Below are 17,379 nucleotides of genomic sequence, written 5' to 3'. Positions count from 1 at the left end.
GCAGTGGATAGAGCGTCGGACTGGGATGCTGAGGACCCAGGTTCGAGACCCCGAGGTTGCCAGCTTGAGCACGGGCTCATCTGGTTTGAGCAAAAGCTCACCAGCTTGGACCCAAGGTCACTGACTCAAGCAAGGGGTTACTCGGTCTGCTGAAGGCCTGCGGTCAAGGCACATATGAGAAAGCAATCACTGAACAACTAAGGTGTCGCAATGCACAACGAAAAACTAATGATTGATGCTTCTCATCTCTCTGTTCCTGTCAGTCTGTCCCTGTCTATCCCTCTCTCTGACTCTCTCTCTGTCTCTGTTAAAAAAAAAAAAAAAAAGTTAACCAAGAATTTTCAGCTGTGTAGGGGGAGGGCTCAGCTCCCTTAACCCCTATGTTGTTCAAGAGTCAGCTGTACTAGCATATATTTCACTTGTTTTACAATACCTTTTTTTTTTTTTCCATTTTTCTGAAGCTGGAAACAGGGAGAGACAGTCAGACTCCCACATGCGCCCGACCCGGATCCACCCGGCACGCCCACCATGGGGCGACGCTCTGCCCACCAGGGGGCGATGCTCTGCCCATCCTGGGCGTCGCCATGTTGCGACCAGAGCCACTCTAGCGCCTGAGGCAGAGGCCACAGAGCCATCCCCAGCGCCCAGGCCATCTTTGCTCCAATGGAGCCTTGGCTGCGGGAGGGGAAGAGAGAGACAGAGAGGAAAGCGCAGCGGAGGGGTAGAGAAGCAAATGGGCGCTTCTCCTGTGTGCCCTGGCCGGGAATCGAACCCGGGTCCTCCGCACGCTAGGCCGACGCTCTACCGCTGAGCCAACCGGCCAGGGCCCACAATACCTTTTTTTTAATGCATAGAATATGCTTGTTTATGTAGCCTGCCAGATATATATATATGGCAACAGGGAGTGTTGCTTCTGGGGAGTGGTAATTGAAGTGGAGATGAGCCGTCAAGAGCAGGAGGGAGAGTTTTTCATTATATATCCTTTTAAACTAGTTAACTTTCTAAAACAATATATATATGTTACTTTTAAAGACAAAGGCATATTTTAATGTGTGTGTGTGTGTGAGAGAGAGAGAGAGGGGAGGGGAGATAAGAGAGACAGACTCCTGCATGCGCCCTGACCGGGATCCACCAGGGAACCCCTGTCTGGGGCCAATGCTTGAATTAGCTGAGATCTCCTCAGTGCCTAGGGCCAATGCACAAACCACTTGAGCCACTGGCTACAAGAGAAGAGGGAGAGAAGGGGAAGAGAAAGAGGAAGAAAAGCAGATGGTCACTTCTCGTGTGGGCCCTGACCGAGATCAAACCTGGGATGTCTGTACACCCAGCCCACTGGATGTCCAAATGGCCAGTCCTTAATATTTTTCTTTTTATACTTTATATTTTGCTCTCCATATTTTCTACCATGATTGGAATTACCTTTAAGAAATAAAATAGCCTGACCAGGCAGTGGCGCAGTGGGTAGAGCGTCGGACTGGGATGCAGAAGACCCAGGTTCGAGACCTCAAGGTCGCCAGCTTGAGCGCGGGCTCATCTGATTTGAGCAAAAGCTCACCAGCTTGACCCAATGTCGCTGGCTCGAGCAAGGGGTTACTCGGTCTGCTGAAGGCCCACGGTCAAGGCACATATGAGAAACCAATCAGTGAACAACTAAGGTGTCACAACAAAAAACTGATGATTGATGCTTCTCATCTCTCTCTATTCCTGTCTGTCCCTATCTGTCCCTCTCTCTGACTCTCTCTCTGTGTCTCTGAAAAATAAATAAAGAAATAAAATTAAAATTAAGTATTTGTCATAAAAGAAGATGACTTAAAAGTTAGGAGAATAGCAGATTATCAGAACATTTTTTAGAGCAAAACAAGAACAAAAATGGGATTAGTCCTCTAGTTCTTTGTTGACATTGGTTGGGAGAAAAAAACTATTGTCCTTTATGTGGAGAATCCTCACAGTGTATTTTTGATGAAATGTAGTTGGCTCTTTTTATGATATAAAACCTTTTCCTTCAATGTTTCGATGTGCTTTTAAAAAAAATTTTATTTAGACAATTAATTTTAATGTAGTGACATTGATCAGTTAGTGTACATAGATTCAGAGAAAACATCTCCAGATCATTTTTGACATTTCATTAGGTTGTATACCCATCACCCAAAGTCAAATTGTCTTCTGTCACCTTTTATTTGGTTTTCTTTATGCCCCTCCCCTTTCCCCACCCCCTCCCTCTCCTCCCTTCCCCTCCTCCTGGTAACCACTGCACTCTTGTCCATGTCCATGAGTCTCAATTTTGTGTCCCACCTATGTATGGAATCATACAGTTCTTAGTTTTTTCTGATTTACATATTTCACTCAGTATACAAGGTCCATCCGTGTTGTCATAAATGATCCGATGTCATTTCTTATGGCTGAGTAATATTACATAGTATATTCATTTTGAAATATCCCCTAAGTTTTGTGAGCAGTATACTTCTGTACCCTGTGTTGAAAATCACATAGGTAATGTATGTCTAAGTAAAAGAAATAGGGCATCCATATGTTTATTGAATTATTTCAGCTAAACTTTACGTGATTTTTTTTTTCAGGATGAATTTACAGGAATTGAGCCCTTGAGTGAGGATGCTATTATCACAGGTTTCAGGAATGAAACTATTTGTCCTAACCCAGAAGACACTTGTGACTTTGCTAGAGCAGCTCGTTTTGTATCCACTCCTTTTCATGAGATAATATCCTTAAAGGATCTCCCTTCTGATCCCGAGAGACTGTTGGAGGAAGAGGATCTAGATGTGAAGACCTCTGAGGACCAACAGACTGCTTGTGGCACTATCTACAATCCAACTCTCAGCATCAAGAAGCTGAGGTGATTGGTGATTATAGATTGCACAAACCTGGTTGCTTAAGTGCTCGCTTTTTGTGTTTGCTTATCAGTTATAGCAATTGATTATCGAGCCCTTACTACCTTCAGGTAGTATGCTAAGTGTTTTCCATGATAGTAGGGGTCCCCCATATAAAGTGTCGATGGAATTTAGTAATTGATTCAAATATGAGGGTTAGAAAATTATGTTTTGATGGTTATGAGACTAAAGGCCCAGGAGGATTATAATGTCTGCCTGATTGGGAGAGAGGAAGCATTTAGTTTTCCTTTAATATTAATTTTAAAATAATGATAGAATAACTTCATACTAATATCAGTTAGGCAACTAAAGGTATTGTTTTGTTTTCAGAGAGGCAGGGAGAGAGAGAGAGAGAAGCATTGAGCTGCTCCTTTATGTGCCCTGACTGGGGAATCAGTCGAACTGGCAACCTCTGCACTCCCAGACGACACTTTAACCAACTGAGCTATCTGTCCAGGGCTTGATTTTTATTGACTTTTAGAAAGACAGAGAGAGGGAGGGAGAGAGAGGGGAGGTGGAAGGGAAGCATTCATTTGTTGTTCCACTAAGTCATGCATTCTTTGGTGGCTTCCAGTGTGTGCCCTGACCAGGGATCAAACTTACAACCTTGTCATTTCAGGACAACACTCTTAAGCAACTGAGCTAACTGGCCAGGGCCTAGGTGTAGTTTTTAAAAGTATCTTTTGATAGAGAGGTGGAAGTGAACAAAGAATAGGTATGAGGAAATGGATGGATAATAAGGCCAGAGACTAAGTCTTATCATCCATCCATATATAAAAGTTGGCTAATATAAACAAAACAAAACAAAAAAGTTGGTTAATTTAAACAAACTTATTCCAGCTTGAGGAATATTAAGTGTGCCTATTTGTGCTTTTAAACTGCATTTTCAAACTTTTTCTCCAACAAACTTTTTATCACATTTGTTAGTTGCTGTCCCTTTTTCTTTCTTGACCCTTATTGCAAAGTAAAAAGTCCAGAGAAGGGATAAATAGGAAGAAAGTTAGTATCTTAGTCAGTTTTCTCAGTAGTTTTGAATAGATATAGAATAGGCATTTATTATAGATTAGGTAAATAAAGCATAAATTCAGAAATTTAATGCTAGGTATTTTCAACCAGGGTAGATAAAGTTGCCTAAATTCTGATTATGAATCTCTTTTCTTTTTAATTAATTTTTTTAGAGAGAAAGAAAGGGAGAGAGAAACATCAATTTGTTGTTTCACATTCATTGATTGATTCTTGTATGTGCCTTGACCAGAGATGAACCCACAACCTTGTTGTATCAGGATGATGCTCTAACCCAGTGGTCCCCAACCTTTTTTGGGCCACGAACCGGTTTAATGTCAGAAAATATTTTCATGGACAGGCCTTTAGGGTGGGACAGATAAACATATCACATGACCGAGACAAGTGTCAAGAGTGAGTCTTAGACGGATGTAACAGAGGGAATCTGGTCATTTTAAAAACTAAAACATTGTTCAGACAAATATAAATAAAACGGAAATAATGTAAGTTATTTATTCTTTCTCTACGGACTGGTACCAAATGACCCACGGACTGGTACCGGTCCGCGGCCCAGGGGTTGGGAACCACTGCTGTAACCAACTGAGTACCCAACCAGGGCTAAATCTCTTGCTGTTTCAGGAAAATAATAGCCTTTGAAAATAAAACTATTAAATATCAAATAAAATTATAACAAATTGACATATTTATTTTACCTATGAGGATTGACTCATTCGTAATTCTTTTAGCCCAATTATTGAAGACAGTGGCGAGGCCACACCCTCCTCTGGGTTCTCTGGATCTTCTGCCTCAGTTATAAGCACCTCTTCCATCAAATGTCTTCAAATTCCTGAGAAACTGGAGCTTACTAATGAGGGTACAGGTAAGTATGTAAATACCACTGAATTGTAAGCAAATATCTATATCCATATCTAGTAGAAACTTATTTATCTCAGCAAACTAAGCCATGTTTTTCTTTTCTAGAAACATTCCCATAAATTGTGAAATTTCTAGAGTATGTTAGTACTAACTGACCATAATATCCTAAAAAACCTGATAAATGAGAATTGTCAGGTTAGCCATATTGATCATGCAATCTTGTTTTTTTTCCCCTTCCTGTATTATAATACTCATTTTAGTTTTTTGGGGTGACTTCTTTTTTCCAACTCCCCCCCACCCCCAGAAAACCCCATTTGGTCACCCTGGTGTTCACAGTATCGCAGACAACTACTAAAATCCCAACCAGAGCTGAGTGCTTCTGCAGAGTTTTTTATAGAAGATAGACCAATGCCTAAGTTGGAAATGGAGAAAGAAATTGAATTAGGTAAGTACCACTGAATGCATGTCTTTTTGTGTATGACCGTATACAAATAAGTGATTATTTGTACTTGAGCTTGATGCTTTTGCACAATAAATATTTCTATATTGTAAGAAACAGAATCAAAGAGGTTGACACATTGATAAGTTCTTGTCCTAGTAACAATAGGAATTCTGTCTACCCTTCTTTCAGTGTGTAACAATTGATTTTGAAGAGTATTCTAGCTGCTAATAACTAGCAAATATAAGGTGCTGTTAACCCTTAACCGGGAAGCTAGGGGCCTATAAGTATTCCAGTGGTTTTTATTTATTTATTTATATTTTTAAAATTTTCCCATTGATTTGAAAGAAGAAGGGGGAGAGAAAAAGGGAGAGGGAGAGAGAAAGAGAAGCATCAGTTCGTTGTTTCATTTAGTTGTGCACTCATTGGTTGCCTCTCATATGTGCTCTGACTGGGGATCAAACCCACGACCTTGGCTCTGGGACAGCGTTCTATTTACTGAGTCACCTGGCCAGCACCTCCAGTGATTTTTAAATGGAATCAAATCTTCTCAACAGGTAATGAAGATTATTGCATTAAACAAGAATACCTAACATGTGAAGATTACAAATTATTCTGGGTGTCACCAAGAAACTCGGCAGAATTAACCATAATCAAGGTAGGACTGATTCCTTGTCATTACATTTACCTTGGAAATAATGTGGTTTGAAGCAGTAACTGTAGCCCCATGATACCATGAAATCCTTTGAATAGTGTATAAGCTTCTTATATGAAAGTTACTCATGCTTCAAGAAATCGCTCACCATTATATGCCAGGATCACATATGAAAAACAAGCTATTGTGCAAGTCTCTTAATATGTCCAAGTATATTAAGTATTCTATAATTTTATCATTTTGAGGAAATCTGGACTTTTCTGGCCTGCTCCAGTATGCACAAGTTATATTCTAGCTTACACATACACACAGTATTAGGAAATTTTCATTCCCCACCATTCTAGGGATTTATATTACCTCTTTCTTCTGTCAGGATGCCCAGTTATATTGGATTCCAGTTTTTTCTTCTTTCTTGGTTTAAGCCCTGTTGATTTAGTAGCTTCCTGAGAAGGGCTATATGGGATATAAGTTTTTTGAAACCTTAAATTCAGAAAATTCCTTATTCTACATCTTGATTGGTAGTTTGACTGGATATTAGAATTCTAGGTTTACTATATATTATCTCTTGACTGCTAACCTTGCTTTTAAAGTGTTGTCATTATTTGTGTGATATTATTTTTCCCTGTCTTTGGGTCCCTGTAGGATCTTATTTTTGTCCTCAGTCCTCCAAATTTTCACAATTATTGGTAAAAGTCTTTTGTTACCCATATGTTAGGCATTTGGTGGCCATTTCAATCTGGAAACTCCTTCAGTTCTTAGAATTTTCTTCAGAGAACAAATTTTTCTTCCTCTTAGTCTTCTCTGTTAGGATATGGGGTCACCTAGACAGATCTTTAAAAGTCTTATCATTTTTCTTGTATTTTCTTTCTCTCTCTTTTTTCTTTACTTTCTGAAATGTTTTGTCAACTTTATTTCAGTCTTTTTACTGGGTTTTTAATTTCTTTTGTCATGTATTTAATCTATAAGAGCTCTTTTTTCAGAATTTTCTTCTTTGTAGCATTCTCATCATTTCAAAGATAGACTATTCCTTATCTCTCTAAATATATTAATGATGCTTTAATTTTTTCTCCCTGCATCATCCATTTACTTCTGTCTGTTTTGATCTCTTTCATATTAGAGGCTTTCTTCAAGTTTTTGGCTCTGTTCATATTTAAGTATTGTACTCAAAGCTAATTGAAAGCTCTGTATATCTGGAAGGGACCCTGACAGCTGTGGGGTTCACTTTAGGATGACCTTGGTTGGCCATTTTATTAGAAAACCCCCAATCTTTTTTTGTGTGTGTATTTTTCTGAAGCAGGAAACGGGGAGAGACAGTCAGACAGACTCCCACATGGCGCCCGACCGGGATCCACCCGGCACGCCCACCAGGGGCGAAGCTCTGCCCACCAGGGGCAATGCTCTGCCCCTCCGGGGCGTCGCTCTGCCGCGACCAGAGCCACTCTAGCGCCCGCCCGGGCCATCTTTGCTCCAATGGAGCCCCGGCTGCGGGAGGGGAAGAGAGAGACAGAGAGGAAGGCGCAGCGGAGGGGTGGAGAAGCAAATGGGCGCCTCTCCTATGTGCCCTGGCCGGGAATCGAACCCGGGTCCCCCGCACGCCAGGCCGACGCTCTACCGCTGAGCCAACCAGCCAGGGCCAAAAACCCCCAATTTTTAGACCTTTTCTCTTGAACTGATCAGATCCCTCAGAGAAAACTCTAATTTCCTGCCTGGAGCATGTAGTCCTGGCTGCTAGCTTCCTGAGAGCTGAGTGGGAAAATTAGTCTGGAGAGTGGAGGGGAAAGAAGGTGCATCTTCACATTTGATATGTAAACTTTTTTCTCTTTTCCATATGGTGTTCCCACCCTCAGCAGTGCCTGGTGTCTTCTAATCCAGAGCCCTTCTATTCTATACTCTCTGGGAATAGACTTCTGGCCTTCTGGAATAAGGGAGAAGCAGTTGCTAGTCTGGGTTACAGGAGGAGGAGGAGGGAGAATCTGGGATCTAACTTCCTCTTAACAAGAGTTCATCCACATCTGTTTTAGCTCTGCCTTCACCCTACATCTATAGCTAATTGATGCCACCAGTGTTATACTATAGGGAGATGGTCTTACAGCATAAATTTGGTTGCTTTCAGCTTTCTGCATTGCTAGAATCAGCTTTCCTTGGGTCTGCTAAGTGGATTCTTATCTATTGTTCTCATTTCAGCTTCCAAAAGTGTTGCTGCAGTGTCCTTTATTATAGATTTATGCCTTTTAAAACATATCTTTACTGTTATTTCTGTTGGGATATTAGAAGGCTGCAGGGAATGTTTTTTAACTAGCCAGCAATAACCATAGATTCTAATTGCTTGTATTTTTAAAATATTTCTTACAGGTATCTTCTCAAACTGTTCCATGGGACTTTTATATCAAACTCATGCTAAAGAAACGTTTAAATGAAGAATGTGATTATTTGTGCAGCTATTATCAGTACCAAGATGGCTGTATTGTTTGGCACCAGTATACAAACTGCTTCACCCTTCAGGTTTGCAATAATATAAAAGCATAATTTCACATCCTTAAGTATAGAAATTTGTGCTCTATTTAGCAAAAGAATTTAATACAAAATTCCTGTTCTAGAAATAAACCAATTCTTTTTTTTTATTTTTTATACAGAGACAGAGTCAGAGAGAGGGATAGATAGGGACAGACAGGAACGGAGAGAGATGAGAAGCATCAGTCATCAGTTTTTCATTGTGACACCTTAGTTTTTCATTGATTGCTTTCTCATATGTGCCTTGACCATGGGCCTTCAGCAGACCGAGTAACCCCTTGCTCAAGCCAGCGACCTTGGGTCCAAGCTGCTGAGCTTTTGCTCAAACCAGATGAGCCCGCGCTCAAGCTGACAAGCTCGGGGTTTCTAACCTGGGTCCTCTGCATCCCAGTTCGACGCTCTATCCACTGCACCACCGCCTGGTCAGGCGAAATAAACCAATTCTTATAAATGAAAAGCATCAATCATTTTCTTTTCCCAAGTTAATTTGACCAAGAATCTCTTTTTATTATGTCAGTGTTCAAACATATACAAAAGAAGACAATTGTGCAATGACCCAGTCATCTATGGTCATCATCAGCTCATGCTCCCTCTTGTTTTAAATTCCTGGTTGGATAATTCCAACTTTCCTGCCATGTCTTTTTTCAGTGCTTGGTTTGTCTCTTCAAATTTTGTTTTTTCCTTTTGGTATTCCTTATAATTTTTCTCGATAGCCGGATATATGTACCAGGTAAAAGGAACTACTGTTAATAGACCTTTAATAATGTGAGAAGGTGTGAGAGGAGAGGAAGCATTGTATATAGTCCTGTGATTTTTAGTGAGCCTATGGCTCTAGACTGAAGTTCCTAAGTATTTCTCAGTACTCGCCCCACCCCTACTTCTTTCTTCTTTCTGTGGAACAGGTTAGCACATGGGGGCTGGAGTTGGGGATTTCCCTTTCCCCAGGTCAGGTAGGCTCTGGTTAACTAGTTTCCCCTGAGGGCAGGCCCTGTTAAGAACAGAGTATTCTGGACTATTTCAAAATGATTTCTTTTCTCCTCCTCCTGCCAGAAGCATGAGAGGAATATTTTTCCAATATTTGCTATGAGAATCTGGTCTAGCTCCTACGGGTAAAAGCTCACAAAAGTGTGGATCAGGCCTGACCAGGCAGGGGCGCAGTGGATAGAGCATCTGACTGGGATGTGGAGGACCCAGGTTCAAGACCCCAAGGTCGCCAGCTTGAGTGCAGGCTCATCTGGTTTTGAGCAAGGCTCACCAGCTTGAGACCAAGGTTGCTGGCTTGAGCAAGGGGTCACTCGGTCTGCTATAGCCCCATGGTCAAGGCACATATGAGAAAGCAATCAATGAACAACTAAGGTGCCACAACAAAGAATTGATGCTTCTTATCTCTCTCCCTTCCTGCCTGCCTGTTCCTATGTGTCCCTCTCTTTGTCTCTATCTCTCTTGCTAAAAAAAAAAAAAAAAAAGACCTAACCTACAAAGAAGCCCACATTCTAGTAGCAACCAACAAGAAAGTACAGAGCATCAGTATTCAAGATATTGAATATAAGTATAGTCATCCTAACTTAAGAAATAGCGAGTTTATCTTTCTATCTCCAGGATCTTTTTCAACACAGTGAATTTATTACACGTGAAATGACAGTGCTGATTATTTATAACCTTTTGACAATAATGGAGAAACTACACAAAGCAGAAATAGTCCATGGTGACTTGAGTCCAAGGAGTCTGATTTTTAGAAACAGGTTGGTACTTTTTATTCTTCTATGTTTCTGTTAGCATTCTCTTAAAACATGAATAGTTGCCATTTTCTTTTGCTTTGTGGTAAATGCCATTTGACTAATAGTATGTTAAGAGAATATTTGCTACCTAAAAGTCAGTAATCATTGGGAATAGTTTTTATTTTCAGTATTCCTTTAAAAAAATTTTTTTTATTGATTGATTGTAGAAAGAGAGGAAAGGGGAGAGAAGACATCGCCCATCCATGCATTTATCAGTTGTTTCTTGTGTGTGCCCTGTCCCAGGATTGAACCCTCAATCTTGACATAGTGGGACAATGTTCCAACCAACTGAGCTGCCCTGCCAGGGCCTTCCATTGAGAATAGTTTAAAAGAATTCAGATAAAATAACATTTGGGAAATAAATATTTTAATTTTTATTTATTGACTTTAGAGAGGGAGTAAGGGACAGAGAGACAGGAACATTGTTTTCTAACTGTGCCCTGACCAGGGATTGAATTGGCAACTATGGGCTTAGGGACAGCACTCTAATCAACCAAGCAATCTAGCCAGGGCAGAAATCATTCAGAAAAATGAGTTAACCACTTAGTATTGTGATGGTTTCTATCAAGAGGAAATGTAAAGTATGAGTATTTGGGGGAATGTAAAGTAGATTGTCTAGTCTTTCTTTGAGTGGGATCAGTGCCAGTCTAGTGAGGATGCTAGCAAAACTGTGTCGCTGCTTAGTTTCAAAGACCAAAGCTTAAGTCAGACCGAATTGCTGAGAGGAGTGGGTAAAACCATAGTACAAACGCAAACTGTGCCAAGAAAGGGGCTTAGTTTAAACCCAGCTTAGCCATCAGGTAAAGGGGGTAAGCGCAGAACAGGAAATAAAAAATAAAGCCCACATGCTAAGAACAGAAAATATAGAACACATTAAGGCATGTACATTGACACAGTGGAACACTACCGAGCTATAAAAAAAGAAAGAAATCTTACCCTTTGCGATAGCATGGATGGACCTGGAGATAATTATGCTAAGTGAAATATGCCAGTCAGAGAAAGAGAAATACTTTGTGATCTCACTTATATGTGGAATCTAATGAACAAAATAAACTGACGAACAAAATAGAAACAGGCATGGTCACACGGAATAGACTGACAGCTGTCAAAAGAGGGGTGGTAGGGGACTGAATGAAAGAAGGTAAAAGGATTAAGCAAAAATACACACATATATATAACACGTAGATACAACAATGGAGTGATAGGGAAAGGGGTTGGAGAGTAGGTGGAGGTGATCAGAGGTGGTGGGAAGTGGGGACAGAAAAAGACTTTGCTTGGGGCAAGGCATATGATGCAGTGTGCAGATGATATTTTACTGAGTTGTACACTTGAAATCTGTATGATTATTGTGATCCCAGTAAATACAATAGAAAGAAAAATAAATTTTAAAAGAACACACTAAAGCATGAACAAGGAAGGCATAGTCTATAATTTTTGTTTTATGAAAAGGACTAGAGGACCAGCACACTGTTGTAGTGATTACTGGTCTCATGGTATTTGAGTAAAGCAGTCTGGTTCAAAGATGCTTTGTCTGCCCCACCTCTTTGTCTACCCCAACCTTGGGTAAGCAGTTAACTTTGTCAGAGGTTATTGCATTTATGTGCACTAAAATCTGCAATCATTCCTTTTTTTTTTTTTTTTTTTTAATTAAGTGAGAGCAGGGGAGGCAGAGTGACAGACTCCCACATGTGCCCTGACCAGAATCCACCTGGCAAGCCCCCTATGGGGCGGTGATGCTCTGGCCATATAAAGTGTTGCTCCATTGCTTGGCAACCAGGCTATTTTTAGCACCTGGGTGGAGGCCACAGAGCCATCCTTAGCCCTGGGACCAACTTGCTGGATCCAATCGAGCCATGGCTTCGGAAAGGGAGAAAGGGAGAGGTGGAGAAGCAGATGGTCGCTTCAGTGTGTCCTGATTGGGAGTCACACCTAGAATATCCACACGCTGGGCCGGTGCTCTACCACTAAGCCAACTGGCCAGGGCCTGAAATCATTCTTTATATTTCTCCTGATAACTTAATCTATAAGAGAAGACTGAATTTGACTCTAAATTATAGTTGGCATGGAAATTAAAGAAATCCTCAATGTATTTCTACAATTACAACCAAAAGAACTGCAGCATCCCCACCTTTCCTGAGATAGCAGAATCCTAAAGGCTTCCCCAGGCATAATATAGTAGCATTTCTCATCCAGAGCACCATAGGTTTTTTGGATGAGATAGTTCTTTATGCAGGTCTGTTCCAAGCATTTTAGGATGTTTTATATCTGTTGCCCCAAAACTGCCCCACCCTACCCAATTAAATGCAAGTGTATTCCCCAGCCATTGTGACCACCAGAAATTACTCCATGTGTTTCCAAATATAAGAACCCCAGCTATAGTTTTTATTTTCACCATATTACACAGCACTGAAAGTTTAGAGACTGGTGCTAGAGTTCTTAGGTCTGTGGAAATTTTAAGCGAAAGGATAGTCTAAGCCTTTTAAGGTTTGGGCATTTGTGTACTTTATTTAGATATTCCTTCCCCAAGTCACCAGGGGACTCCAGAAAAGCACCTAGTGTTAAAGGGATGTTGTCTTTTTGTCCCGATTTATCAAATTTGATAGGAAATTTTATATAGATTCAAAATAAATTAAAAGAACCTTTTGAAATCATTTAATGCAGTTTCTATATATTTTTTGTGGGGAAAATGAGATCCAAAAAACTGGTAATAGTGAGTGGCCAATTAGAAAGCTAGGAGACCTTCCTGCTTCTTTTTATTAACCTAAGAAACATTTTTCCTATCTCTCCCAAGTTTTAAAAATATCTGGGGATTACAGTTTTATGATGACCAAAAGAGTGGTTGCATCTGTGCCAAGGAAAAATGAGAGCAAATATAAATTTTAAAGTGAAATACATAGATCATTCTGTGTTGTGAAAAGTCTGTGATGGGATTAGTCAAAGCCTGTGTTTAGGAATAGAGTGCCTGCCACCAACATCAGTCAGGGTTTGAAGGAGCTAACGAAGAAAAACAGAGACAGCCTGACCTGTGGTGGTACAGTGGATGAAGCATCGACGTGGGAACACTGAGGTCGCCGGTTCGGGACCCTGGGCTTGCCTGGTTAGCGCACATATGGGATTTGATGCTTCCTGCTCCTCCCCTCCCCCTCTCTTCTCTAAAATGAATAAATAAAAAATATTAAAAAAAAGAAAACAGCACACGTTTATATATATAAAAAAAGAAGAGCAGAGACAAAGGTACACAAAATAATCCATTCTTTTCTCTCACATAAATAGTTCCTACATCTTTGAATAGTAGTTTTATTGCATGGAATAGATAAACCCAAGGAAATAAAATTAATTGTGCATTAGTGTTACAAAGTTGTTTTTTTTGTTGGTTGTTGTTTGTTTTTGTTTTTAAGAAATAAGGGTTGAAATTAGAATAAGGTAGAGTTTCATATTAGTATTGATATAATAGAAACAGGACAGGTTACAATATAGGTAGCACTTCACCAAAAAACAGCCTGATATTGTTCAGTTAAACTCTGGGAGGATGGAATCTGAATGAAAATGGAAACTTGGGAAGCCTCATCTATAATAGTAAACAAGAAAGGCTATGACACCTATAAAAGCTAATTTTCAGCAGTATATCATTGCTTTTATGTGTTAATATGTACAATGTAAGGCAGAGCCTGTACTCTACTTCTAGTACTTTATATAATATGGAAACTTGGTGAGTGTTCTGTGACCATGTACTATATATATAGAGTAAGTACTTGGTATCAATCACTAAACAGTAATCTTGACATTCCCCACTTGTATGATTGGCCACTGCCACTGCTCTTACAGGTGCATTTTCAAAATTAGCCACTGGAGGGAGCTGTTGGCATAGCTAAGACACACCTGCAGTACCTCCTTTTTTTCTTTTTCTTTTTCTTTTTTTTAAGACCAGCTATGCAGCTTCTTTCATGGCCTATTTTTATTATCTCTTTCTCTTAAATGTGGGCTTAGAATCTACGATCCCTATGATTGTGATAAGAACGATCAAGCTTTGAACATAGTGGACTTCTCCTACAGTGTCGACCTTCGAGCGCAGCTAGATGTTTTTACCCTCAGTGGCTTTCGGACTGTACAGATCCTGGAAGGACAAAAGATCCTGGCTAACTGTTCTTCTCCCTATCAGGTAAGTGTAAAACACGCTTGAGCAAATATGGAAAGGGTTTCTTAATCTCTTTCTTTTCTAGATAAGCTATGAAAGCTAGTGTTTACTGATATCATCTCTCCTGGAATAGATGACCTAGTTTTCAAATATCAAGTCAAGCAAAATGTACCCTTTTTTTTTTTTTTTTTTTTTTTGTCACAACACTAAAGAATATACACGTACACGTGCAGACTCATGACTAACTCAGTGGCAGGGCTATTTCTACCACTTATCTATATAGTCTTTTGTAAGTCATTTTCTGTGATCTCTATAAAATAAAGATGACAGTCTGCTCTGTGTACATAAGAATTGCTGTGAGGATTAAATCAAATAATGTATATAAAAAGAGCATTAGGACGAATGGTGAAGTGTTTTATACATTATATGCACAAAATGCTTTCTGACTCAGCTCTGGACATATGGGATTTACTGATTGAATATGTAGCATGAACCTGAACTAGTCATATGGACTACATTTAGATCACAGCTGGAGTCCATGCAAATTCAGTAGATCTACAGATTTGAATTTGACAGTCTAGATATTTTTGTTACCTTTTGTTCTTAAAGATAATTCCTACAGTTGGCTCCACTGATCACTTTTGGGGAGAGTTTCTCCCTTTACTCTAAGGGTAAGGAATAGTCTACTAAAATATATATCACAAAATAAAAATCGTTATAGTATCTTTCAACTTCCTATCTAAATAAACTGCCATGATAGTAGCAGAGAATTATTTTAGCTGATGGTGCTTTTTGTGATTTCAGGTAGATCTGTTTGGTATAGCAGATTTAGCACATTTACTATTGTTCAAGGAGCACCTACAGGTCTTCTGGGATGGGTCCCTCTGGAAACTTAGCCAAAATATTTCTGAGTAAGTATTGGTGATTTCAGGGTCTTTGTCAGCTCAAATAATTTTCTCTTTCTCTTGGGTGCTGCCTCTGCTTTGGCAACCTTAGTTTTCTTAGTTTCAGTGCCATGATTCCGTTAATTTCTACCACTTTTTGTTCAGAGCATCAGTGGAGTACCTAGTCCAGGACAAAGGAATTGGTAATTAAACTATTCCGACTTCAGGACATTATTCTGGACTTAGATGTGTCATACAGACATGCAACTATAGTATTGAAGCCTCAATTTAAAAGTGTTAATAGAAGCATTTTATGAGAATAATTTTCTAACCAATTGTTTTTAAGTCTTATACCCCTTTTTATAGCTATTGTTATCAAAAGTTAATAAGCATCTCGAGAAGAGATTTCAATTTCTAAGTTATATACTAATTGTAAGCAGTTTCTTATTTAAATGAATGGGTGGAACTAAAGCAGAGAACTGAATCTTTTTGGTCAAGAAGTGAATGTTCTCCTAATATGAGCTGCTTGGTCTCAGAACTTTATTATTCCCGCAAAAGTGCTCACTTCAGCAGTATATCTACTAAAATTGGAACAATAAAGTATTCTCTTAAGCCTGCTCATTAAACATTAAATATTCCATGTTCCTTTTAGTTTATTGAAGCTAATAACTTCCCAGAATAAGTTTACCAACCTGTCACTCATTTGTACGTACTTTGGTTAAGAAACAAAACAAAACAAAAAGTATTGAAGATTTAACACCCCTGTTCCTCCTCCTCTATTACCCCCTTCCAACAATTGAACTGCATTTTTTTCTTTACTCAGAATGTAGCCAGTTTTATTTGTCTCGAGCATGTACTTTTAAAACAGGCTTGAAATATAATGTAAGACACATAGAATAGATTCAGGCATCTCCACTTGTTTATGATCCTAGGTGGGTCTAACAGAAATAAGTGGGATCAGTTGGGGTTTCCTAATAGCTCTGCTTTATATAATAATGGAAGCTTCTCTGATTTTAAAAAAGATGTACAAACATTATAGACTTAAGTGGTGGTTACTTCAATCAAGTTTAGAATTCTCTGAAGATTGTGAAGATAATGAACCACTAGGCAGGGGGAGAGGTACGGTAATCTAACTTTAGGAAAGTTAGGGTAGAGGAGACAAAATTCATTATTTTCTGTTTGTAAAAAGTACTGCATCTTAATACACAGAGGAAATTTTTTAAGTTTCACATTGGACTTTCAAAGAACTATGTGAATGATCTCTAACACTAGAGTTCTAGGCATTACCTTAAATCATCTTGGTGCATAAATGTACCACTGAGTTAAACACAGAATTTTGACTTTTATATGCCTAATCTTGATGGAAATGGTTTTATATATTTTTAGGCTAAAAGATGGTGAATTATGGAATAAATTCTTTGTGCGGATTCTGAATGCCAGTGATGAGTCCACAGTGTCTGTTCTGAGAGAACTTGCAGCAGAAATGAAAGGGGTGTTTGACACCACATTCCAAAGTCACCTGAACAAAGCTTTATGGAAGGTAGGGAAGTTAATTGGTCCTGGGTCTCTGCTCTTCCAGCAAGATAGGCAGTCAAGTCTCTCACAGATTCCTGCCTAAAACCAGTGGTTCTGTTGTAAAACACTAGACTTGTACATGCTACAGTCTACTTTAGGACACATATAGATGCACTAACAAACACTTTGCTACTTTTTGGTAGTGGTATACTTCTAGATAACTTAAATTTTTTTACACAGCAATGTGCCTGTTCTTGGTCTTGTCTAACTCTAACAAAGTAATGTTTTATTCTAAATGGGCTCCATGTGAATGGGTACCTTGTTGTTTAATGCATTTGTCTCTGCTTTCCCTTTTGTAACTTGTGATAGGTACCCTTTTCATCACTATGTATTTTGTAAATAATAAAGTAGTATTTGTTAAACTTGTGTTTCTAACATCTCATCTACTTTTTACCAAGTGAGATAATAAATGGCTTGATGTTGTAGACAGGAACTATTTTATCATAGAAATTTATATATTCTAGATTTGGAGCTGTTCTGATTCGATTGTAACAAGACAAAGTAGCCAACCATTCCTTTAGGTGCTTCTGACCGTTAACTAAGTGGTCTAAATGGAAACTTATCTAGATAAAATGATTTACACAAGCCCAAATTTTCTTAAATTTCAACTGGCAAGGTTCATATTTTCAATATATTTTA

At 39.2% G+C, this 17,379-nt stretch overlaps 1 protein-coding gene across 1 annotated transcript in view; it reads left to right on the top strand.

Annotated features, from left to right (window-relative positions):
• The window catches only part of BUB1B (BUB1 mitotic checkpoint serine/threonine kinase B), a 65,708-nt gene extending 48,606 nt beyond the window's left edge, over positions 1-17,102 (top strand). The window contains exons 15-23 of the mRNA XM_066277118.1: positions 2,577-2,851; positions 4,634-4,767; positions 5,068-5,208; positions 5,760-5,860; positions 8,210-8,359; positions 9,968-10,110; positions 14,134-14,305; positions 15,086-15,192; positions 16,552-17,102. Of these exons, the coding sequence (XP_066133215.1) occupies positions 2,577-2,851; positions 4,634-4,767; positions 5,068-5,208; positions 5,760-5,860; positions 8,210-8,359; positions 9,968-10,110; positions 14,134-14,305; positions 15,086-15,192; positions 16,552-16,783 (1,455 nt within the window). The 3' untranslated portion in view covers positions 16,784-17,102. The remainder of the gene's footprint in view (positions 1-2,576; positions 2,852-4,633; positions 4,768-5,067; positions 5,209-5,759; positions 5,861-8,209; positions 8,360-9,967; positions 10,111-14,133; positions 14,306-15,085; positions 15,193-16,551) is intronic.
• The last annotated feature ends 277 nt before the right edge of the window (positions 17,103-17,379 follow it).

The sequence above is a fragment of the Saccopteryx bilineata genome, chromosome 4, assembly GCF_036850765.1.
Source record: "Saccopteryx bilineata isolate mSacBil1 chromosome 4, mSacBil1_pri_phased_curated, whole genome shotgun sequence".
NCBI lineage: Eukaryota > Metazoa > Chordata > Mammalia > Chiroptera > Emballonuridae > Saccopteryx > Saccopteryx bilineata.
The sequence above is the reverse complement of the archived record's forward strand: the minus strand, read 5'-3'. Positions and strand labels throughout refer to the sequence as shown.